This window comes from Hypanus sabinus, chromosome 21, assembly GCF_030144855.1.
Source record: "Hypanus sabinus isolate sHypSab1 chromosome 21, sHypSab1.hap1, whole genome shotgun sequence".
In the NCBI taxonomy this organism is placed as follows: domain Eukaryota; kingdom Metazoa; phylum Chordata; class Chondrichthyes; order Myliobatiformes; family Dasyatidae; genus Hypanus; species Hypanus sabinus.
In genome coordinates this window covers 13906137-13931230 of record NC_082726.1, presented here as the reverse complement: position 1 = coordinate 13931230, position 25094 = coordinate 13906137, and the positions used below count along the sequence as shown (strand labels likewise).

Here is a 25094-nt window from a genome sequence, read left to right as displayed (position 1 = left end):
CCTGTCCCCGGTGCCACCTCTTGGGACCATGTGACTCCCATAGTTGAACGAAGGCCTGATGTCAGTGAAGGGCAGAGTCAACCCCCTCAGAATACCGGCTGATGTTTATTCATCTACTGTTCCTGCACCCGATTATCTGAGCACCTGCAGCTTGTGGACTCTTGCTGTGTATATATCGGCCTCTGCAGATTTTAACCTTGTCCTCGGTTGTCCCTGTGTTGCCAGGTGAAGAGGTCCTGATACCCGGTTTTAATATCAACGATCTTCTCCCAAGTCAACTGGATGAATACTTCCGCTACAACGGATCGCTGACCACCCCTCCCTGCTACCCCAGTGTGCAGTGGACCGTCTTCAGGGAACCAGTAGAGATCTCCAGTGAACAGGTAACTGGGTTCACTCTGTTAATGTTTGGTTCGAGCCTGCTACATTTTCCCCACTGGAGTGTGGACCCCTGACGCCCCTTCAGGGTCAGAGAGCCAGAGGGAGAAAGAGAAAGAGAGCGAGAGGGCAAATGTGAAAGAAAGAGAGCGAGAGGGCAAGCGAGAAAGAAAGAGAGCGAGAGGGCAAAAGAGAAAGAAAGAGAGCGAGAGGGCAAAAGAGAAAGAAAGAGAGGGAGAGGGCAAATGAGAAAGAGAGTGAGAGGGCAAGCGAGAAAGAAAGAGAGCGAGAGGGCAAAAGAGAAAGAAAGAGAGGGAGAGGGCAAATGAGAAAGAGAGCGAGAGGGCAAAAGAAAAAGAAAACAAGGGCAAAAAAGAAAGAGAGGGAGAGAGCAAAAGAGAAAGAAAGAGAGCGAGAGGGCAAAAGAGAAAGAAAGAGAGGGAGAGGGCAAGCGAGAAAGAAAGAGAGGGAGAGGGCAAAAGAGAGAGAGGGCAGGAGAGGGCAAAAGGGAAGGAGAGGGAGGGGGCAAAAGAGGAAGAGTGGGAGGGAACTGCTTATTGAATGTGGAAGTGGACAGTTCTGTGATGTTCCGATGCACTTTGTTCAATGTGATGTTTGAGTGTCTCACTGACTATCTGCAGTTAAACATAAAGCAGCAGAGTGATTCTGATTGTTACTGAGGGTCAAGATCTTAACATCAGCAACTTATTTGACTGTACATCTAGGTTCCAAATTTGGAGTGATAAGGCTGCTTGTCTGAAGGAACACGGTGAACACTGGTGACTGGGTTACTTACTACGGTGTCCCTTCTGCACACGAGGTAGCTCATAGAGTTACACAGCAGGGCACAGCTCATCCACGCTGACCAAGTTTCCTGCATTTGACCCATATCCCTGTAAATCTTTCCAATCTATGTACCCGTTCAAATGCATTCCAAACATCCCCGTCACCTCCCTCTGTCATTTCCTCTGGCAGCTCATTCCATATAGTGACCACAGTCTGTGTGGAAAAACTTGCCCCTTAGGTAACCCCTTTAAATCTTTCCCCTCTCACCTTAAAACTACATCCTCTAGTTATAGACCTCCGTATCCTGGGAAAAAGGCCGTGACTAGTCACCGTATCTACACCTTATGGTTTTATAAACTGTGATAAGGCCACCTCTCAGCCTTCTACGCTCCACAGAAAGCAGTCCCAGGCTGAACAGCCTCCCCTTGTAACCGACCCGTCTGGACCCGAGTCGGTCTTCATACCCCATGCAGCTGAGGTAGAACTTCCCTCAATGTCAGTGGATGCGGAAACCCACCAACTGCAGGAATCTCTCCAAATCAGCCAGCTCCTCGCGGGCTGATTATTATGTTCTTTCTTTGTCACTAGCTCCACATCCAGGTTGTCGCACCACTCCTCTCCTCCGCTCCCAGCAGCCCTTTGGGAGCACCTTCACCCAAAGGGCCAGCTCACCACTACCTTCACAGTCGGGCAGGCAGTAGATGCTGGCCCCAGTGAACCCCAAAACAACTTGTGCAGTCTGTCACACAGTTTTTCAGCCTGATCCAAGGACACCTTGCTTAATGTCATTGGTCCATGGCATAAAGAAGGTTGGTAACCCTTGGTTTCAATCCTTCTCCATGTGACTTTCCTTTGCATGTGCCAAGGAAGCTTGGGAAAGAGTTAAACTTATTAACATAAAACATTATCTCAAGACCACTTAACACAATCATCAATATAGATTCCATGCATTAAAATAATGTGTATTAACATAACATTCATTAACATAATGTCCAGTAGCATACAGCTCCCTCCTGCCAGGGTGATTTCTTGGGTGAACTGGGTTACCCATTCTCTAAGTGCCAGGAACTAGACAACTACTTGACTGGGAGTCTGTTGGTTAGTGAGGTGGTAAGGTACAGAGAAATAGGCAAAGCACTGTCTGGTACTGACTAATTGTCTTCCAAAGAGTCAGTGCAGACCTGATGGGCCAAACGGCCACATCGCTTGAGAAAGTGGCAGCTCTGTGAGGTTGAGGGAAGACGGAGAGGGCAGGCACAGAGATAGCCCAGGGAACAGCGGTAGCTCCTCAACTCTTGATGTTCAGCAGCCCCCAGCGGGCCCCCAAGTTAACCCTCTGCCTGTACTCAAGCCCTCTGAGCTGCTGGAGCCCTTTGACGTCAGCCTGGGTCCTGTGCTGTGTTCCAGCCTGTCATCACCCAGGCTTGAGGGACGTGAGTGTTAGTGTCAGTGTGCACGCACACACATACCCTCCAGGGATCTGTGACAGTTGCAAAATCTGCCAGCACACCTCCGGTGACCTGTGTGGGTGGACCTCTGACTTCACCCGTTGAAGTTGGTGCGCGTTGTGTCACGTTTGCAGATGGTTGTGTGTCAGCTGTGTGGCAATCTGTGGCAGGGTTCAGCTAGAGTTCCGTCATGACCTCCCTGCTCTTGCTTTCTGTACGCCAGTCGCTGCTGGGTTTCAAAGGGGCGGCAGGTTTTTGTCTGCGCTGATAAAGCCAGGGCTGTGGATTATAACGGAGCTCCAGCTCCCTTCTGCCCCGGGGCGTGGGAGTCCCGGAGCTGGCTGCAAGCCCCAGTCACCACCTGCCTCCCTCATCCAGCTGTAGTTGGGAGAATGAGCAGCGTAAGGTGGGGTTGGGACTGGAAGATGTCCTTCAAGGGAGCCAGCATGCACTCACTGGGCTGAATGGCCTCCACGTATTGTGAAAAAAGCTCAAGTTCACACAATCATCGAGGCATGTGAAGGAGTCTCCCTTGGAAGAAGTCATTCATCCCCAGCCCCCACCCCACCATAAGCTCCATGAACTATTTCCCCTGGGGGGTATCTACTGACTGGCACGGACAGAGATTCCACCAGCCACGCTTTGGCATCATGCTCTTGTAACCAATAACTGTTTAATCTGCTGCAGCTTTTAGAGTTGGAGAGTGACTTGTACTTCTCAAACATGAGTGAGCACAGTCGAGCGGAGATGGTGAACAATTACAGGCATGTTCAGGAGCTCGGAGAGAGAAAGGTTCTGATTTCATTCCAAGGTGAGAGTGGGATCATGCTCTGTACCTTGACCATTGGGTGGGCTGCTGGGAGAATGGTCAAGTCCTGCCCAGAGCTTCGTGTGTGATGGTACAAGTGCGTAACACATGGGGAAGGGTTGACAACAATTTGCTTAAGGAATGAGAGTAACCCAGCACAAAACAGGCCCTTCAGCCCACCAAGTCTGTGCTGACCAGCAGCATTCCATTTACTCTAATCCTCTTGCCCCAACACTCTCCTCAGCTCAACAACACACACACTCTGACACTCATTAGGGGTAAGATACAGCAGCCAATTAACCTGCCACTCTCCGGGATGTGGGAGGAAACCAGAGCCCCTGGAGGAAGCCCAACTAGTCGCAGATAGAACACAGAAACTTCAAACTGACAGCAGCCGGGCTTTGGCGTGAGCCTGGATCTCTGTGACGGAGAACAGTCGTGCGTTGTTCAGAGTTTCACTAAGGCCCGAAGCCAGGGTCACCGATAGTCAGGAAGCACCCTGGTTGCATTACAGCAGGAGTAGTGAAGAAGAGAGCTGCTAACTGAGGGAACCATGGTAAGCCGAAGGGTTGGTATTGTTCTGCACTGTTCAATGTTCTATGAATTGTTGGGGCAGTTACTGATCATTGGGAGAGTTGAAGCATTTAGAGAGTTGTGGGTGGTCACCAGTAAGAGTAGGCTGTGATAGTGGATTTGTGGAAACATTCAGCTACTGTGGTTCCCTAATTAAAGATTAGAGGGATTTCCCCCACCAGCAGTACAGCATTTCCTCTGTCCCAGAATGAAATCTCAGAGTCTGACCACAGTCTGGCGTGGGATGTGTTCTTATCCATATCTGATGTGAAAGCAGGCGGGGACTATGGGTGCGGAAGCTGCAATTTGGAAGGGATATGTTATTGTGGACTGTCTTTGCAAAACCAAATTACTTGCATGGGCGTTGCTCGATGCTTGGGAAATTTGTCCAATGGTCAAAATTTGCAAATGGTTGAACAAGTTTACCCAAGAGCAATGAAATTGCTCACAGTTCCATCTCACCCACACTGACTGATGACTGGACTAATGAGGTCTGGAACGTTCTCGTCCACACCTCCATCAGCCACAAACTGAAACACTTCTGCACAAAGCGGTAGATCAGAAAATGCAGGAGACAGACTGGGGTGTAACCTTGCAGTGAATTCACTGTGATTGCCTGCAAGGGATTAGAGGAGGAGATTGTGATTAGTTTCCCGATAATCGCTGTCTTCCTTCTTTCACGTGTCAATGAGCAACAGCATAATTTTCTCAGCCTAACCTTATTAAAATGCTCCAAACCCATTGTTTCAGAACATAGAACATAGTACAGCACAGGAACACACTTTTCGGCCCACAATGTTCTGCCAGACTAACTAAACTAGTAAGTGAGTACCTAACTAAACTAATCCCTTTTGTCGGTTGTCTGTAGCTTTCCATTTTCTGCACATTCATGTGAATGAGAGCCTCTTGAGTGCCTCCATTGTATTTGCCTCCACTGTCAATCCAGGTATCCACTGTGTTTACAAAAAGCTTGAATTTAAACACTTAAGATGAGAGGAGTTTACCTCCTCTCACCTTAAATGTATGTACTGTAGTATTAGACATTTCAACCCTGGGGAAAAAAGATACCGACTATCTTCTCTATCTAAACCTCACAAAATCTTATAAACTGCTATCAAATCTCCCCTCAGCCTTCACCACTCCAGAGGAAACACCCCAAGTCTGTCCAACTTGGCCCTGTAGCACAGACTTGTTGATGCAGACAGCATCCTGGTAAAGCTCTTCTGCACCCTCTCCAATGCCTCCGCATCCTTCCTGTAGTGAGGTGACCGGAACTGAGTGTAATATCCAGACGTGTCCTGACCAGCACTTTATAAAGCTGCAACATAACTTCCTGTTTCTTGAATTTGTGACTCATAAAGATAAGCTGAATCTTGCCATTACAGTGTACAGTATGACCTTCACAAATCTCTCTTCAGCAGATATAGAATGAGGCCATTCAGCCTATTGAGCCAATGCTGATACTCAGAGCAAGACCATATTCCTTTGACCTTTCCTAGTGCCCATCGGCTCCCCCACTTGAACGCCCAAACTTCACCTCACCCCTCCCAAATGCGATTGAACTTGCAAATCTGTATCCTGTTCACCTTCCTGTACTGTCCCATTTGTGGATCTTAATATTGAGAAAGCTGTAGGATCTTCAGCAGGTGCTGGAAAGAGTCTGTCCACACCTCAGGAAAGTCTAAATCATGCCGTAGGCTTCGAAAGATGGTGCCTGCCCTGCTGCGGGGTAAAAACAGGCAGCTGATCTGTACACCGTGTGATTCCACTAACAGTGATATTGGAATGACTTGCTCATCCAAGTTGAGTGACTCTTGCTCTGACCTCGGGTGCTGTCTGAGTGGAGTCTGCACGTGAGTGCGTGGCTGTCTTCTGGGTGTGCCAGTTTCCTCCCGCGTGCTGGTGGGTTGCGTGGCGCTAGTCCAGCTGGATGGTGGCAGGGTCAGTGGGAATTGATGGGTGTGGGTAGGGGGTGGCACTGAGGGCCGAAAGGCTTAGTTGGTCACGTGGAGAAGTTTACAGTCCAAAGGCTTGGATAGAGAAGGGGGTGACGGCGCAGGAAGTGATTGGTCTGAGGGACTGGAATGTGTGGGGGTATGGTATCCGCCCCATGGTCCCCAACACTGATCAATGGAGCCGGGGGCTGGAAGAAGATTTGTCGGGTGGACAGTGCGCATGGCCAAGTGGTTAAGGCTTTGGGCTGGTGATCTGAAGGTCGTTAGTTCGAGCCTCAGCCCAGGCAGTGTGTGTGTACTTGAGCAAGGCACTTAACCACACACTGCTCCTGCACGTTTATAGCCCAGTGGCAGCAGTTGGTGCCCTATGGACAAGACGTGATGAGGGGGATGAGGGGGTGGTAATTGTGCATCCTGCCTAGATAGAAAAGCCTAGGCAGAGTAGACATGGAGGGGATGTTTCCGATAGTGGGATAATCTAGGACCAGAGGGCACAGCTTCAGATTAGAAGGATGTCGCTTTAGAACAGAGATGAGGATTTTCTTTTGCCAGAGGGTGATGAATCTGTGGAATTTGTTGCCACAAGCGGCTGTGTAGGCCAAGGGTATTTTTAAAGCAGGGGTTGATAGGCTCTTGCTTAGTAAGGGTGTCAAAGGTTATGGGAAAAGGCAGGAGAACGGGGTCGAGAAGGATAATAAATCAGCCACTATCAAATGGTAGATCAGACCTGATGGACGGGGAGTGGGTGGAGGGAGAATATCACCTCCCTACTCTGCTCCTGTGTCCTAGGGGCTGCCATATCCTTGCTCTCCTGTTGTCCGAGAATGGCTTCTGAGCTGTGAAAGGAGATGTTCAGACCCAGATTCACCACTCTCTGGCTAAAGAAATCCTTCCTCACCTCCATTCTAAAGGGACGTCCTTCAATTCTGAGGCTGTGTCCTCTGGTCCTAGACTGCCCCACAATAGGAAACATCCTCTCCGCTTCCACTCTAACGAGGCCTTTCCACATTCGATAGGTTTCAACAAGATGTCCCGTCCCCCCCCCACCATTCTTCTGAACTCCAGCAGGTACAGGCTACGGCCGTCAAACGCTCCTCATTCCCGGAATAATTTTTGTGAACCTCCTTTGAACCCTCTCCAATGTCAGCATAAACTGATCACAACACTCCAAGAGAGGCCTCACTGATGCCTTTTAAAGCCTCAGCATTGCATCCTTGTTTTTATATTCTAGTCCTCTCGAAATGAAAGTTTGTACGTTCTCCCCGAGGCTGCGTGGGTTTCCTCTGGGAGCTCAGGTTTCCTCCCACATTCCAAAAACGTACTGGTTGGTAGGTTAATTGGTCATTGTAAATTGCCCTGTGATTAGACTGGGGTTAAATTAGGGGTTTCTGAAGGACTGTAAGGACCTATTTCAAGCTGTATCTCAATAAAATATAGAACATAGAAACATAGAAAACCTACAGCATAATACAGGCCCTTCGGCCCACAATGCTGTGCCGAACATGTACTTACTTTAGAAATTACCTAGGGTTACCCATAGTCCTCTACTTTACTAAGCTCCATGTTCCTATCCAGGAGTCTCTTAAAAGACCCTATTGTTTCCGCCTCCACCACCATCGCCAGCAGCCCATTCCATGCACTCACCACTCTCTGTGTAAAAAAACTTACCCCTGACATCTCCTCGGTACCTACTTCCAAGCACCTTAAGGGGACTTGTTTTCTTCCCATTCACTCTTTTGCTTTTAATATATCGATAGAATATCTTAGGATTCTCTGTTTCGTCACCCAGGGTTATCTCATTGGCCTCTTTAGCCCTGTTGATTTCCATAAGTGTACTCCTAGATTGCTTGTACTTCTCAAGGGATTCGCTTGACGCCAGTTTCCTTTACGTGAAAGGTTACTGGGAGAACACAGGAGAATGGGGTTGAGAGGGAAATGGATCAGCCACGGTCAAATGCCACCTCTCTCCACTGGCAAAGCTCCCTGCCACAATACTGGACTCTCCAGCTCTCCAGTTCAGGGGCAAGCCCCCTGTCTTTTACAGGGCTCGATGAGATCCAAGAACATGAAGCCTTCCTGCACCAGACCCTCAGCCACCCTGCCTCCACATTCCCTAGCACCAGGCTCTGGGAGTAATACAGAGATTACAACCCTAGGGGTTCTGTGTTTTTCACATTCCCCTGAATCCCTATATTCATTCTGCAGTAATGTTAGAAAATGTAACAACTATTAAGCCTTGTTATAAACTATGAAATAGTAACAATTGCTGTAACTGTCTTTTTCCTTGCAGAGGCTAGGTATGCTGGGCACAGCCCGACTCCAGGTAAGGAACACAATTTCAAAGTGAGGTATTGTGGTGTCCAGACTGACCATGTTTCCATGATTCAGTACAGAAGGTGACTTTGAGCAGATATACCTTCCAAAATCGTGTAGGAATGGGGTGGATCTCTCCAAGTTACTAATTGCACTTACTATAATTGTTCTACTCTTTTCAATCACAACTCTGAGACTGTAATGTTAAAACCATAAGACACTGGAGCAGAACTAGGCCCTTCAGCCCATCGAGTCTGCTCTACCATTTGACCGTGGCTGATCCATTTCCCTCTCAACCCCATTCTCCTGTGTTCTGATTTATCAAGAATTGATTGACCTCTGCCTGAAATACACTCAATGACTTGGCCTCCACATCCACCTATGGCAACGAGTTCCACAGATTCACTACACCCTGGCTAAAGGAAGCCCTCCTCATTTCCTTTCTAGAAGGATCCCCTCCCCATTCTGAGGCTGTCCTCTGGTCTACAGGAAACATCCACTCTATCGAGGCCTTTCAACATTTGATTGGTTTCAATGTGGTCACCCTCATTCTTCTCATTCGGCAAGTACAGCTCCAGAGCCATCAAACGCTCCTCATACGACAAGCCTTTCAATCCCAGAATCATTTTCGTGAACCCGCTCCAATGTCAGCACGTCCTCTCTTAGATAAGGGGCCAAAAACTGCTCACAATTCTCTAAGTGAGGCCTCACCAGTGTGTTATTAAGCCTTGGCATTCCATCCTTGTTATTATACTCCAGTCCTCTTGAAACGAATGCTATCATTGCATTTACTTTCCTCACCACCAACTCAACCTTCAGATTAACCTTTCGGGAATCCTGCACAAGAACTCCCAAGTTTTTGCGTCTGTGCGTAATTCTGGAACTTTTGGCCGCAGAACATACCTTGCTGTGGCCCTTGCTCATCATTTCTCTTCCTTTACTGCACTTTAACTATAATGCAACACTTCAGTATGCATTCCGATTTTCTCTTCTCTGCCTCTGTGTGCTCATCATCTGTCTGGACGGCATGTGAAACGAAAGTTCTTCAGTATGTGTGACAGCCATAATCCAAGCCAGCCCTCCTTGGTTGTTGGGAAAGGTCACATTGTGGCGACACATTTCCTGGCGTATCCGAACCGACTCACAATTAGATAGCCTACGGGGGTTTGCGAGCACAGAGCTTTGGAGCCTCTGCGCCACGGGGGAGGCTTAAAAGTGAGGCTGAAGATTTCGAATAAAGTTTTTTCCTTCGACTGCAGTTACCGACTCCGTGTCGTAATTTTAGTGCTGCGTGTAGCACACCGCTACAACATCACTGTGGGAGAACCTTTGCCACATGAAGCACAGCGGTCCAAGAAGGCGGTGTCTGGGGAGGTCTTGTTGGATCTGCCTTGGCTGCTGTCAGCTACATACTGTGATTTACTGGTACTTTTGGCAGAGGGTTGGTTGCCTTAGGTCCTGGATTGACATTCAGAGATCCGCCTTCAGGTCTCTGTCCATTGATACTGTGGTGTGTGTGTGATGAAGTTCCATACCGCAGTGGACAGATAAGACCAGACTCCCCGTTTACAGTGCAGATATCTATCTCATCACAGTCCTACTGGATGTAAGTGCAGAGACAGAAAGGCTGTGGGCCAGATACTCCCATCACAGCTTCCTGTTGATGGTGGAATTATTGCCGAGGCTTGCTTGTGTGGGGACGGTACTGTGCCAACAGATTGGGTGATGATTCTCTAGTGTGTGCACCCAGTAACCAATCCCAGCAGATCACAAATAGAAACAGAAAATACTGGGTGGAAGGTTCAGCAGATCAGGCAGCATCTGCGGAGACTGGAACAGTCAATATTTCTGCTCAGAGATCCTTTATCAGAACCTGTAAGACTTGGAAGATTGCTTTCCTTTCCACAGACACTGCCTGACCTACTCACTTTTCCTGCATTTTCTGTTTTTATTCCAGATTTCCAGCATCTAATTTTCATTCCTCATTGACAAGGATTGGATTGAACGTGCCCGAGAGTGGTGTTTGACCTTTCCTTGGGGAATGAAGAGGTCCCTGCGCACTCTGTGCAAGGAATTCTGTCCCCAAGTAAAAGTAATTTCACAACTGTGCTTGAAGCAAGCGGAGACTGATACTCCGACAGACTGCCAGTCTGTGCTACTAAGTAATGTAATTCAGATACATACAGGCCGCAGCCCAGCTTGTCCATTCTGTCCTTCAGACGAGTCCCATATCCCTCCTATTTATCCAAATGTCTTTGGTCTTGTTGCCTCTTCCCCTGCAGGTGTGCTCATCCCGGTTGCTTTAGGCTGTGTGCTTCTTGTCGTGATTGCCTTGTTACTGACCATCTACTTTCTGAAGAGAAGGTAAGAATTCAATGGCCTGGCTTTTGACATCTGTCTAGCTGTATCAGAGCCTCTCCCTCCCCCTCCTCTCCATCCCTCAACTCCCCTCCCCCTCTGTCCACTGAAAGACAAGGGTTTACTCAGGAACTGATCCATCCCACACATCTGGCAGTTCCATTTTGCCTTTTACATGGGACTGAACCCAAGAACACAAGGCCAGTAGACTCAGAGTGAGAGCAGACCCTCGAGGGATGACAGGTGAAGGAGCAGGTGACGAGGGAGTAAGGAGATGAGAGAGAGGGTTGAGGTGACGAGGTAGAGAGAAGATGACGAGGGAGAGAGGGAAGAGGTGACGAGAGTGAGAGGGAGTGAGGTGATGAGAGAGGAGAAGACGAGGGAGGGAGGTGATGAGGTGGGGGAGGAGACTGGGACTGATATACTGACAGCAGACTAAGCCACTGCATTGGTAAACGAACATGCTGATATGAAGTTTGAAAGTCGGTCTTTGATGGTTCGAGGGTTGGTGGGAGTTTAGATGCTGTTGAACAAAATGACCCAGACTTTAACGTTTACTCTTTTGCTGTTTGCACTGAGTTCCATTTCCTCATTTGCTGGACGTGCCTCTCCTTAACTTTCCTCCCACATAAGTCAGCCACTCTCCCTCTGGTTTGTTCATCCCACACCTTTCCTGCTGTTGGAGTTGCCCAGCCTCGCCACAGTTGTTGCTGTTCCAGGCCATGGCGGGGAATATCGAGGCCAACACTGACCCCTGGTGGAACAACTTCATCACCGTCAGTCCAGTTCCTAATTGGTTTGCCATTAGGTTGCAGCTTTATAAAACTCAAGTTAGGCCACATCTGGAGAACTGCACTCAGTTCTGGTCACCACATCATAGGAAGGATGTGGGGGTTTGGAGAGTGTGTAGAAGAGACTTACCAGGTAGCTGTCTGGATTAGAGGGCATGTGATATACGGAGAATTTGATAATTGGCAAAATGGTAAATCCGTTTATTATTGTCACCTGTACTGTCGTACGGTGAAAATCTTGTTTTTCACTCCATCTATACAGATCATTGGGGCAGTATGAGGTAGAACTATAGCAGAATGCAGGATAAAGTGTTACAAAACTTGGTTGTTTTTTTCTGGAGCGGCAGCGGCTGAGGGACGACCTGATGGAAGGGGTGATGGTCGTGGCAAATCTGGTAGAGGCTCTCGGACAGACTCTGGCAGAGTATGGAGGGTTATGTATCACGTGCATGCAGGGAGATCAGTTTAAATAGGTAACATAGCTTAATGAGTTAGGCATGATACAATACTGTTCCATGTATTGTCGCTCTCCACCATCCCTCGAGAAGCCCTCACTGTAATGGGCTGGGGTTTAACCCAGTGTGAGTAAAGGACCTGTGATGGTGTGGGACGTGGAGGGGAAGCTGCTGCTGCTGCTGCTGCTGCTGGTGTGTTCCTCTGTACCTGTTGCCCTTGTTCCTGATGGCGGAGGTGGAAGGTGCTGTAGGGGTATCCTGGGTGTAACTACAGCAGCGGAGAGAGTGGATGTTTGGGAGGGGGAGGAAGAGGTAGATGGGCTGTTGATAGAGTGGGCTGCTTTGTCCTGGACGGTGTCCGGCTTTCTCAGGTAGTTGGAACCAGGCGGATCCAGACACCTGGCTTTGAAAAGACTTCGGGATGTTACAAAGTGAGTCACTCTCTGCCAGATACCTAACCTGTAACCTTCTGACGTGTCGTGGTCTTTCTGGTCAGTACATTGACGTTCAGTCAGCAGTGTGTGGGATGCTCAGAGGTGGAACTGTAAACGGTTGGACCCTCTCTTGGGTGTGCAGACAAGTACAACAGAAGCATTTGAAAGGCTCTGATTATAGGCACATGAATGTGCAGGGAATGGAGGGGTACGTATCATGTCCAAGCAAAAGGGATTAGTTAATTAGAGGTCATTAACTTAATTAGTCTGGCACAACACAAGAGACCCTTTGGCCTTTTCCTGTGCTGTATTGTTCCATTGACAAACAACCAAACTACGCAAATGAAAACATTTTGAGAGCATGAGCCACAGAGTCCGTGAACGTGGGTCTGTTCCATGATGAGGTGAGTGAAGTTATCCATGCTGGTTTATGAGCCTGATGATCATAGGGTTGTAACTGATCCTGAACCTGGTGGTTTGGGACCTAAAGGTCCTGTACTGACATCTTGATAGAAATGTTACTGCCCCTGCAACTTGCCATCTCCAAGATGCACTTGCAGTCACCTGTTACCCTACAGCACATTCAGAAGCCACAACCTCTGCCGATAAGACCAAGGGCAAGTTCAGGGGAACACCATGACTAGCTGGTTCCCCTCCAAGTTCCACACCATCCTGACTGGAAGAGCATCACTGAGTTTAACTCCTGAACTTGGCGTAGTTCCGGCCTGCTTCAGCTGCTGAGAATTTGGAATGGCATGTAATGTGTAACTATCAGCAAACATCCCCAGTTCCACCTCAGAATTGAAGAGAGATTATTAATGAGGCATTAGGAATACTGAGGGACTCTGCAGTGTTGTCCTGGGGGTGAGATGATTGATCACTACCACCAACAGTTCTGGACCCAGGACGTGCCTCACAGTAGCCCTCGCGAGGTGAGGAAGAGACTGCGTTGGTCCCTAGGTGAGGGGTTAATAATGGATGTTTCTTAAAAATGTATCTAGCTATAATTAGTGATTCACTGGGTCAATTGGAGTCTGATAGGTTCAGAGCAAATGTTGAGTTTCTTACAAGTTGGGATCCAGAGAAATGTGCATTAATTTCAGCTCGGGTCCAGCTCTGGCTGACAATGTTAGTACTGAGGTTTAGTCAGAATTGCTAGAACATGCTTAAGTTTGACTAAACTGCAGTGAACTGGTCAGGCAATATCAGTTACAGTTCATGAAATTTCACAGCCAGGACCCCCCACTACCCCAAACCCCTCTCCCCCATTCTCCCTCTCCCTAGCTGCCACTCATAATTCTCCCTTCTCCCCTCTCCTCCCTATCCCCCCTCCTTCCCTCTTCCCTATTCCACTCTCCCTTCTCCAACACATCGCCTCCTCTCCTCCCCACTCACTTTTCTTCACTTCACCCCTCCTTCCTCCGCCCCCCCTCCCTACTCTCCCTAAAACTCCCCCTTTCCACTCCTCCTTCTCATTCCCTCACTCTCTAGTAGACCTCTCCTCCTCGCATCCCCTTTTATCCCCATTCTCGCCCTCACTCCCCACTCTTCTCCCCAGTCCCCTCCTCATCTCCCCTCTCTCCTCAGCAGAGCTTCTCTGTGTGTCACAGAAGGAAGGAACAAGCTGATCTTGGCTCCTCAGATCCTCCTATCCATTAGTGAATATCGGCTCCGACAAAGGCCTAATTCTCCTTTGTCTTACGGTTTTTCTTTGGACTCTCCAGAGCAGGTAAAACGTCTGAAAGCCGAGGGGCGGCCTATGCAGCGGCGGCTGCAGAAGACAGAGCTGCACAGGCCTAAGCTGTGAAGAGTTTGGGAAAGGGATACTCGGACACCCGTACACGGATTTACCTGCAGATGGAGAACTCAGAAACCTGAAGTCAGATCAGCTTTCAGCAGCCTGGAGTGACGTCATCCGTATCGACCTTTTCGGAATTCTGGACGTAATTCTTCACAGTTGATTCAAACATTCTATTTTAATGGCAAATTTTCATGTATTGAAGAGGACAGACTGGGATTCAGCTGCTGGAAACATGGTGGAACCTGTACGTGGTGTTCCAGTGACCCAGCGTGGACTGTTCATAGTGACTCAGTGATAAGACCATAATCAGAATCAGCATATCACCAGCATATGTCGTGAAATTTGTTAACTTTTCAGCAGCAATAAAATGCAACACATAATAAAAGAAAAGAAAAAAAACTACAAATTACAGTAGATATATAATAGTTAAGTAGTGTAAAAATAGAAACAAGAAAAAGTGGTGAGGTGGTGTTCACGGATTCAATGTCCATTCAGAAATTGGATGGCAGAGGGGAAGAAGTTGTTCCTGAATCACTGAGTGTGTGCCTTCAGGCTTCTGTACCTCCTACCTGATGGTAGCAATGAGCAGAGGGCATGTCCTGGGTGATGGGGCTCCTTGAAGATGTCCTGGATACTATGGAGGCTAGTGCTCACGATGGAGCTGAGTAAGTTTACTTCGATCCTGTGCAGTAGCCCCCCCACCCCCCGCACAACACCCATACCGGGCAGTGACGCAGCCAGTTAAAATGCTCTGCACTGTACACCTGTAGAAATTTGCAAGTGTTTGAGGTGACGTACTAAATCAACTCAAACTCCTGAAAAAATATTATCGCTGCTGTGCCTTCTTTGTAGCTGTGTAGGTTTTCACAAATAAAGTGACGCGAGGTGTTTTACGTTTAAGAAAATAACCATAGCTACTTGGTTATTGAACTCGAAAAAAACTGAGCACAAAGCACCATTAAAGTAGTTAACGTGATTACGTCATCACGTCAGACCAGCCTCTCAAAGTGAACTCCACCTCAATGTTGGTGACTGTGAATTCTGTATGTTTACACCAATAGCACAGGCCCCCCAGAAACTTGCTAAAACTGGCATTGCCAGCCTGTCCAGAGCTCGGACAAGTTGTCCATGGATGGAGTAACACCAGTGCCTCTGGCTTGTCCTGGGGGGCGTTGACATGCCCATGGTCATGTTGTTCTGGCAGGGGCATCATGGTGGAATCCTCCATCCCTTGCAGGGCTGGTCTAAGGTGGTAAACCGAAACACATTCAGGTTTACCCCTCTCACCTATGACAAAAGTCTTTTCTCTCCATTCCAAAATGCGGAACAGCCCGTCGTAAGAGGGCTAAAGGGGGTGTTGGTGCACATCATGGCGGACGAAAACAAACGAGGCGGAATGTAGTTCAACAGGAACCCAAGGGTGCTGTACGCCACGATCAGAGATAGGAATAGGTGCAAAGGAATTGAGTTTACAGAGGAGGGTGGAATGCAGTTGAGAGGCCGACCAAGCAGTCATGGCATTGGGAATAAAATCAGTTTGTGCTCATAATGGCTGCCCATATACCTACTGTGCCATGGATGACTGCAGGTTCTCTTCCCTGAGCCCCAGCAGGACCCGGGGGGGATGATCATGCCAACACTGGTCTGTCAGGGAAGCAGACTTTAAGGGGGAGTGAAACTGCTCACATAGGCTTATTGAACTGCAGGTGATTCACCGCGGTGTCGAGGTTTTGGGCTGTCGCACCCCAGAGGTCTGATATGAACTGGGGACTGCGGTCAGAGGAAATATCAGGTGGGGTGCTGAACCAAGGAAGCTGATGAATGCCTAAACCACGTCTGCGGCTGTCACCGATGGTAGGCGTCCATCTCTGGCCGCCGGGAGGTACTGTCCACCACGGTAAGGTGGTGTGTGAAACTGCAGAAGGAGGGAAGAGGACCAATAAGGTCCACATTGTCATGTTGAAACCGTCGCTCAGGGACCTCGAAAGGTGTCAGTGTGCCTGTGTATGAATTCTTGCCCGTTGGCACTACACATAGTCTGCACTCCAATCATGCACGTCCTATATAAGGCTGTGCCACGCAAACTTTAGTGCAACTAGATTCTGTCAGACCTTCTGGCCTGGATGCGAGAGGCCGTGTATGGAATTAAAAACAGTCTGCCTCCAGTTTGCGGGCACTATGGGGCGAGGATGACCAGTTGAGAAATCGCAGAGGAGAGAGATCCCAGATTCCTCAAACTTAATGTGAGCCAACACAAGGCCCATGATTGCTGTTTGGTTAGTCTGGATCTCGGGGTGAGTAGCCTAATCAGCTGGCTTGCCAGCGTAGTCAACCCTTATGTGTATGACCGCAACAACTGGCTGTGACAGACAATCAACTAAGGCATTATTTTTCCTTTTGTTATGATGTATATCAGTTGTGAACTGGCCAGTGGGCATTGCTGCCGTGCAGAACAAGGGTCTGATATTTTGGCCATTGCATGTACGGCGGTTTGTGGTCAATAAAAGCTGTGAAATGTCAACCCTCTGGAAGAAATGAAAATGACAGACAACCAGATAGAGATCGAGAAGCTCACAGTCAAACATGCTGTACTTCCCTTCCGGGAGACGGTGCCTCCAGCTGAAGAAGGCGACCGGCTGCCACACGCCTCCAACCAATTGCTCGTACACAGCACCCACAGCATAGTCCGAAGCATCAGTAGCAATGATTACTGGTGCTTAGGGGAGCGGGTGTGCCAGTAGTGTCACGTCAGGAAGAGCTTGTTTGGTATCATCAAATGCCCCGGTCATATCCACTGACCTGTCAAGCACAGGTTTGGGGTATTGCCTTTAAGCACATTATACAGGGGGAGCTTAAGTTCATCAGCTCAGAGAATGAAGCGGTGACAGAACTTCACCGTGCCTAAAAATTCCCGTAGTTTTCTTTGTAGTGTGGGGTGGTGGGGGAATCCATAATAAGGTTGTCTACAACCTTAATAACTTCAAATGAGAAGCCCACTGACACAGCCAGTGGAGCCGCTGCCTCACCACTCCAGATACCCAGGTTCGACCCTGACCTCAGGGTATCGTTTATGTGGAGTTTGCACATCCATGGGCTTTCCCTGGGTATTCCAGTTTCCTCACACATCCCAGTAATGTGCATTTTTGGGAGGAAACTGGAACACCTGGAGGAAGGTAGATTCACTGGCCAATGTAAATTGTCCCTAGTGACTAGTGGAGTCCAGAATGAAGTAGGTGTAAATGTGGGGAACAGACTTGATCTGCCTGATCTTCTCCATGATTCAGATTGTGCTGAAAGGTCCAACTACTCAAAACCCAAAAGTGTTCCTGCTCTTCTACCTATCACCTCCCAGCTTCTGACTTCATCCCCTCTCATCCTCCCACCCACTTTCCCCCTCACCTGACTTCAAATGCCAGCATGTATTGAATGGCAGAGCAGACTTGATGGTCCAGGTGGCCTAATTCTGCTCCTACGTCTGATGTACTCCTTCCCCTCATCCCACCTTCTTATTCGGGCTCCTTCCTGTTCCTTTCCATCCCTGAGGAAGTATCCCTGCTTGAAACATCAACAATTTATTCCCCTCCATAAATATGGCCTGGATTTCCAGCTTTTCCAGAATCTCTTTATGCATGAACATCAATTTCTAGAACTTCTGCTAATTTCTCCTCCATCCCTCTTTCTCTCTTTTTCCATCCCCACTCTGCTTATCCCTTTTACCCCTTCTCTCACCTGTCCATCACCCCCCTCCCCTTTCTTCCACAGTCCACTGTCCTCTTCTACAAATGTATCATATACCTTCTTTGTCAGCCCTTTAAATCTTCCACCTATCAGCACCTTACTTCATCACCCTCCGCCCACCTATCCAGCTTCCCCTCCGGCTAGCTCCCTCACCACCGCATTCCGGCTCCTGTCACCTTCCTTTCCGGTCCTGATGAAGGGTTGCGGCCTGAAACGATGACTGTTGAAGTTTCATGTCTACAATGCTGTGCTGTGCTCTGATAGCACTGAAGTGCTTTAAAAGGTTGGTTTTAAAGCTTAAAACTTATAAGCATAAAACTTATCAACTCCTGCCTGAGAAGCGTCTTGGATCCACTCCAATTTGCCTACCAGAGCAACAGGTCAACTGCAGTTGTCATTTCATTGGCTCCTCAATCAACCCTGGGACATTTGGACGGTGAAGGTGCATACATCAAGATGTTCCTCATCACCTACAGCTTGGCATTCAGTAATATCATCCCCTCAAAACTCATCAATAAAGTCCAAGTCCTCAGCCTCCATACCTCCTTGTGCAAATGGATTCCTGACTTCATCCCTTGGAGACCCCATTTGGTTTGGATTGGCTACAACATTTCCTCCACAATCTCCTTTAGAACGATGCACCACAAGACTTTGTGCTCAGCCCCCTGCTCGACTCGCTTTATACATATGACTGGGAGGCCTAAGTACAGCTGCAATGCTATATTTAAGTTTGCTAAAGGTATCACTGTCATTGGCTGAATTATGGAGAAGATCAGGCAGATCAAGGGTGAAGTAGACCCCTCAGCTCCCCATGTTATGCCAAACTAACTAAATTAATCCCTTCTGCCTATACAATGGAGAAATGTCCATTCTCCACACACTTCATGAGCCTATCAAAGAAGCTCATTTGGCTCCACCATCTCTGGCAGTATATTCTAGGCACCCACTACTTACAGTGTAAAAAGGCTTACTCCCTCTCATCTTAAATGTATGCTCTCTAGCGCTAAACATTTTGACCCCGGGAGAAAGCTATTGGTGGTCAACTATATCCATGCCTCTGAAAATCTTACAATCTTCTAACAGGTCTTGTCTCAGCCTCTTAACACTCTACAGAAAACAATCCAAGCTTGTTCAACCTCTCCCGTAGCACACGCTCTTTAATCCAGGCAACATCCTGGAAAAACTCTTCGGCCCCCTTTCTAAAACCTCCACATCCTTACTGTAATGGGCGTGGGGGTGGGAAAGAACATCAAAAAATTCTCAGGAACATACCTTAGAAGCTCTGCTGTCTTTTCTTCTGTACGTTTAGCTACTACAGTCTAACATTGATTTAATTCAAATGAGCCATCATCTTAAATTCACGTCTCTTGCATTTTTCTGCATATTTGCTCCTATTTACACCACTAGTTAGTGGCTGAGAGAATTGTCCTAGTAATGTGCCCACACCTTGTTTCTGTTCCAGATTCTGCTCATCATTTCAGAATTTCTTCATTTCCCTCCGTAGATGCTGCCTGCCCTGCTGAGTTCTTCCAGAGTGGTACTTGTGTATGGCTCCACAATTTCAGCGCCTGTAGTCTCTCATGTCTGTTTTTCTTAGACACGAGAGACTACAAATTCATGTTTTTTTTTAAAAAAACACTAATTTTCTTAATTTCAATGATCATTTTTGTACCCATGTCTCGACTAAATGAAACCAGGACAATGGATAAACTAAAGGTGTAAAGCCTCCTGCTTGCACAAGTTTGTGCTCCAGGAATTGAAAGCGCTTTGTCCAGCATCTTTTTTTTCTAGTCACATTAATCTTTACTGCATCTTTTCTGAGCAGAATGATATTACTAACATTTAAATCCCTATCTTTAATTCCCATCTCTTCAAAACCTGCCTGCATCCCCTTTTCTATTTATGTCTTTATACCACTACCTCTGATAGTTCATCCTTTGCAATTTTGATGCAGTTTAGTGATCAACATTAACAAACTGAAATCACATCTGGAACCACAGAAACCTTGTGCTAACTACAGAATCCATTTAAAGTAGCTCTAACTGAGCCATCCAAGGTTCAATGTCCTTGTCAAAGCTGTATTTTTCAGGGAAACAATACTCCCAGTCTTAAAACATTCAGTGGTTTCCCGAAACCCCCCCGCCTGTCTTCTTTTCCTGTCTGGCAGAAATTGACTGCACCAATTCCCTTGAGACGCAAGCTGATCACTTCCTGTACAGGCTGTCTTACAGGCAGCACCTGCCTCCAATTTAAAAGTTCACTTCCTTCAGCTGATGACACTTCCTGTGTCATTCAGAACACTAATGGCCATTGGGCAAACCCTCCCCCAACACACTGGACAGAATATACAGTCCACAACCCTGAGATGCTGTGCCAATTCTATTTATTAGATCAACTCAACAAGTAATAAACTTAAAAATGCCATTCCTATTACTTACTTTTACTTAACTTGAACAAACCCCAATTCCCTGACTAAATGTTTAAAGCAAATGCTAATTGAAACTTGTTAGGTCCCTCCATTCTTCAGAACTTGAACCACACCAGTTTAGTCTTATGAAACCTTCATGAGATTCTGACAGAACACACTGCTCAGTTCTAGGCAATGTTTAGTTCTTTGATCTCCCATTAAATAGGCAAGGCTTCAATCTTTAGAGCTTAGAGAATGGTGGGCAACATTGAAATGTACAAAATTCTCAGAAGACTTGAGAGTAGCTACATGAGTTTTCTCCTGTCTGAGTTTAGAACTGAAATGGAGCTATTTCCTCCCCAAACCAAGGTGAATCTTGAGCATCCTCTACCCAAGAGGGCAGTGGGGAAAAAAAGAGTCAAGGTTAATTCAAAGCTGAAATCTCTTGATTCCTCTCCAAAAATCTAGCAATATGGGGCCAGGACCTTGGCAGCAAATATCTTGAGAAAGTAAATCACTTGATCTTGTTAAATGGTGGGGTAGAGTCAAGAGCCAACAATCTCCTACAGCCTTTTTTAAATGTTCAAATCATCTACTGGCTTCAAAAACAAGCCAAACAATTTTACTGTAATGATACTGAGACTGAACTAGATGACAACATACAGAATTAATGCTTTATCAGATTTAAAAGGATTAAAAAGGTTTGACAACACAGCTGAGGGAAACCAAGATGATCTGGAGTTTTTAAATTAGTTGCGATAACGACATGCAATAAGGTTTGGCAGGTTGCAAACTCAACAGCTGGTTTTGACAGGATGAGTTCGGATTGGCTGCAAAGCCTTCTTGCTAGTGGAGCTGAGAACAGGGTTGGGAAGTCATGGACGGAAACAAATTGATATTACTGTTATTCAAGTTGATGTCTGGAGACACTTCACTCAGGGGTATGTAAATCTGAAACTCCTCTCCCAAAATATCAACTCTTGCACGTTTTGGGATCAAACGCAAGGCTGATATATTTTTGTTAGATAAATACACTGCTTTAGAATCAAGGGAGACAAATAAAATTAGCATCCATAACCAATAAATATTTCAAATGTTAACAAATCTGATGGATTGTTTCTAGCTGGGATACTTTGCTCTGGAAAAAATCTGGGTCAATTTATTTCAGGGCAGGGCAGCAGAGTCCTACAGAGCCACTTACCATTACTGCACAAATTATTTGGCATCTTCAGCTCCACAGCTGGGCTACAAACTGTCAGGCTTCAAATCTGCAACAGCACAGTGCCACAAGAGAAATCTATCAAGCAACTTTCAAGTGTTGCATGCAGCAAATGAGAACACTTTAGTTTCTAATACGTACGCGACTTGGAATCTGTGACTTAATTCAGCTATATCTACAAATTCTTGAAATAACGCCATGCCTCAGGGTATGAGGCTTCAATTTATGAAGCCATTTTTCACAAAAACAATGCATTTGTATATCGAAATATGCACAATGCATTTTGCAGAGTCTTTGATTTACAAAAATTTGCTTATATATATGTTATTCTGGAGCACATGCCCCTTGTAAATTGAGAAAAGCTGCAGTTAAATTGGGCAAATGTACAAAACTCTCCTCTGAAGTGCAACTTGAACATGGTATTACAGACTACTCACTGCTCATTCTGGCATTTAATTTTTATTTCAGACTCATTATAAAAAAAAGTCCACACTGAATAATAAAACCCACCAAGTTTACTTTACAGAACATCAGTACATGAATTAATCGGATTCAAATGTTAAAACACTTATCATAGGAACTCATCCTATTCATTTAGCTGCAGGTACATACAATATTGTCAGGGTTGTTCTCAAATATTTCAAATGTTTAGAATTAATAAAAAAAACACACAAAAATTTCCAAGGGCTTTTGGAAAGGGCAAGGAAGGAGTGTGATTATGTATTTTAATTTACAATGCAATAAAATTACTGATGGTCCCTGGTAAATGTTCTTGACAAACTGTAAGGTAATTAAAAAAGTTATTTTCTGTCTATTGAACAAGATTTTATGCAACAAGATACAGTCATGGGAACAAATTAACATGTGCTTACAGTTACTGCAAGCTCAGTTATGCCAAACTCTGCATTCCACAGGACCGAGATTAAAAATAAACACTGTAGTTTATTAAGAATTAATGGTAATAAAGTGCAGCCCTGGAAACAGTAATACTGCTGCAAATATGCTTTCTTTTCCACAGTCCAGTTTCTTGTAAACCATACACATTGATCATTTTATGAAACAAGATTCAAAATCCACAGGGAATAGGTTTTTTTTGTTAATTAGTATCCATACTGCAAGCCAACCCCCAGTTTTGCAGACTTACTGTTACAGTGTTGTGAACAAGTTCACAATAAGAAAGCATTTAATACCAATGCAAATCGTTTCTTTTAGAAACCTCACTCTTGCCATGCGGAAAGTGAACTTCCTACGGGCTTCCGCGATGTATTTATAATTTAGCATAGCTACAGTTAAGAAAATAGCAAAAACTTTTTTTTTTACATCAGAGCATATACTCCACTGTACCGCTGCGTCAAGAAGCATATTGGATAATAGTCATTACAGGCTGGAGAAGGTTGTTCTTGGAGACAGGCATGTGTGTACACATTCTTGTAGCAATTGCCAGTAAATGGTCAGTGACATGTGAAAAGTCAAGGCTTATAAGACAATTGCAACATTTGATGCATCTCTGATAATGCCCAGTGGTTTTCCTTATAATAAAGCTTTAATATTAAAATCATGAGATTGAAGTCTTTAGACAAAGAAATTGCAGGAGACTTGTCAACAACATGCTCACAGCTGTTAAAGAACAGGCTACAGATTCTCTACTATTACCACACAATGACTGCAGCGCCGGTATGAAAGAAACATTCAACAATAGTGCTCTGGCAGTCAGGGCATACAGACCTCAGCACTGTGAGAAGCAGCCACTTGAATCTGATTCAGTTTGTTACAGTCTACCAAAACAGCCTGAGAGACAAAGTTTGTGTCTGGTATCAAGTGACTAAGAGCAGCACAAAGTCCAGAGGGGCTGCCAATAAAGAACATACATCAGAGAGAGCCCTTGGTGGCGTGGCTCAATACACAGGGAAAAAAAGGTGATTGTGGTCTCACAGTGCAATTTAGGAAGGTACTGGTTCTCAAGTGGAGTTTCAAAGATGGAGCAGCAAAGACAGTGAGTTTGGCAATATCAGAGACAGCTTGTGTCCAGTCAGCACTCCCACCAGGCCATACAATGTTTGTGCTCGTCTTACTGATTTCCAAATTATGGGGATGCTCGTCCTTCTACCTACACCCTCTAAAATCCAGTTACATATAGTCTGAGTGTTTGCCTCCATTCTTTCTTCCACCACTTCTTTCATCACTCTGCCTCTCAAGACACAAATTCCTTGCTGGCACTGGGGCTCATGAGAATCAAAGTGGCCCTTTTTCCTCTGCATGCCCTGAACAGCTCATTTGGTCAGAACATCACCAAGCTGTTCAACAATCTCACACAAAATACTTTCAATGATAGGAGAGCGATGGGTCAACAATTAACAGTAGGATCCATGGCTGATGTCTCCATCTTGACACAAAGGCATGAAGTTCCAGTGCAGCACTCCTGCATCTAGCAGTCAGCAACTAACTCTAGCCCCAACACTAGGCTGGCTGATACAAGCAATCACAAGGAAATTTCACTAGACAAACACCGAGATAAAAATCATCTATGTAGCTTTTACTTCAGGGCACTTAGCCGAAAAAAGAGCATTCAGAGAAGTTCAACCTGTCCAGGGCCACTGCTTTTAATATTCAAGTTAACCTGGTTATGGCAATGTGCGTAGCGAATTGAAAAAGGAAACTGAGATCCAGAAGTATTTGTATTGAAAGATGAGAATAGAGGAAGGGAAAAGGAGGTCAGGAAAGGTTAGAGAGTTGGTAATGGGAACACAAGCACAAATAAAGTTGCAAGGAGTTTGCCAGGACCAAAGGCGAATTTGGCATATATACTGTAGGGATGGTTCCATTCACAGACAGCAGCTTCTACAGCAGGCAGTCGAGATTAAACAAGTTCACACAGCATATTCCTGTATCTCCATTTCTTCCATATCATTTTCTGTCACAGTGGCCAAACGTGAGCCAACTGTGCTAGGGAGGGCAAAGGGGGGGGGGGAATGGGGGGGGGGTAGAGGGAGGAGTGGAATGAAAGGGTGGGCTTGGGTTGGCACACGTGTATCTGCCCAACCCATTCAGGGAAGACCAACGGGTGATCTGCAAACAGCAAGCTCTCAGCAGCAGCAGGTGGAATTAATTTCAGAGGCTGATCAACACTGTGCTTTCACGGAAGCAAAGAAGGTTGCCCTAAGGATGCTGCAGTCTGTCATTTTAGGTCCATCAAAGCAGCGAACACCGGAAGAAACTGCTTTTCTTTGACTGGTTCTTGGCGGTGATTTTAACTTGTCCACTGCCTCCTGGAGGACTGTTTTCATTCTAGAAACAGAAAAACATTGTCAGATTTTTTTTTAGGCACATGGAGGTAAGCAACATTTGTCATGCAGTATTCTCATTTATCTCATTACACTGCTGCTGCTCAAGTTCCAAATATTCTTAAGACCACGTCCATGTCATCTGGTAAAATGTCAGTTGTTTAGATTAGAAAGAGACTGTCAACCACATTTGCTCATTCTTTTGTTGTGGCACTAGGGAACAACATTGGAAGGAAGTGAAACAAAAATCTGAGTGTCTCTAAAGTCCATTATAGGGATTTCCCATAGAATTCTATAAAAGGTTTTCACACACAAAATGAGGAAACAATGGTCTGTTATCTGCTTAGCA

The 25094-nt window shown here is 46.3% G+C and overlaps 2 protein-coding genes across 3 annotated transcripts in view; one reads left to right on the top strand and one right to left on the bottom strand.

Moving 5' to 3' along the window:
- Positions 1-14951, top strand: part of ca12 (carbonic anhydrase XII) — a 52368-nt gene extending 37417 nt beyond the window's left edge. The window contains exons 6-10 of one of the 2 annotated variants that reach the window (XM_059945998.1): positions 226-383; positions 3300-3423; positions 8239-8271; positions 10544-10625; positions 14024-14951. In XM_059945998.1, the coding sequence (XP_059801981.1) occupies positions 226-383; positions 3300-3423; positions 8239-8271; positions 10544-10625; positions 14024-14099 (473 nt within the window). In that variant the 3' untranslated portion in view covers positions 14100-14951. The remainder of the gene's footprint in view (positions 1-225; positions 384-3299; positions 3424-8238; positions 8272-10543; positions 10626-14023) is intronic. The other variant, XM_059945997.1, reaches the window with a different exon arrangement.
- A 6953-nt stretch (positions 14952-21904) lies between these two features.
- Positions 21905-25094, bottom strand: part of rab8b (RAB8B, member RAS oncogene family) — a 70971-nt gene continuing 67781 nt past the window's right edge. The window contains exon 8 of the mRNA XM_059945996.1: positions 21905-24749. Coding sequence (XP_059801979.1) covers positions 24654-24749 — 96 coding nt within the window. The 3' untranslated portion in view covers positions 21905-24653. The remainder of the gene's footprint in view (positions 24750-25094) is intronic.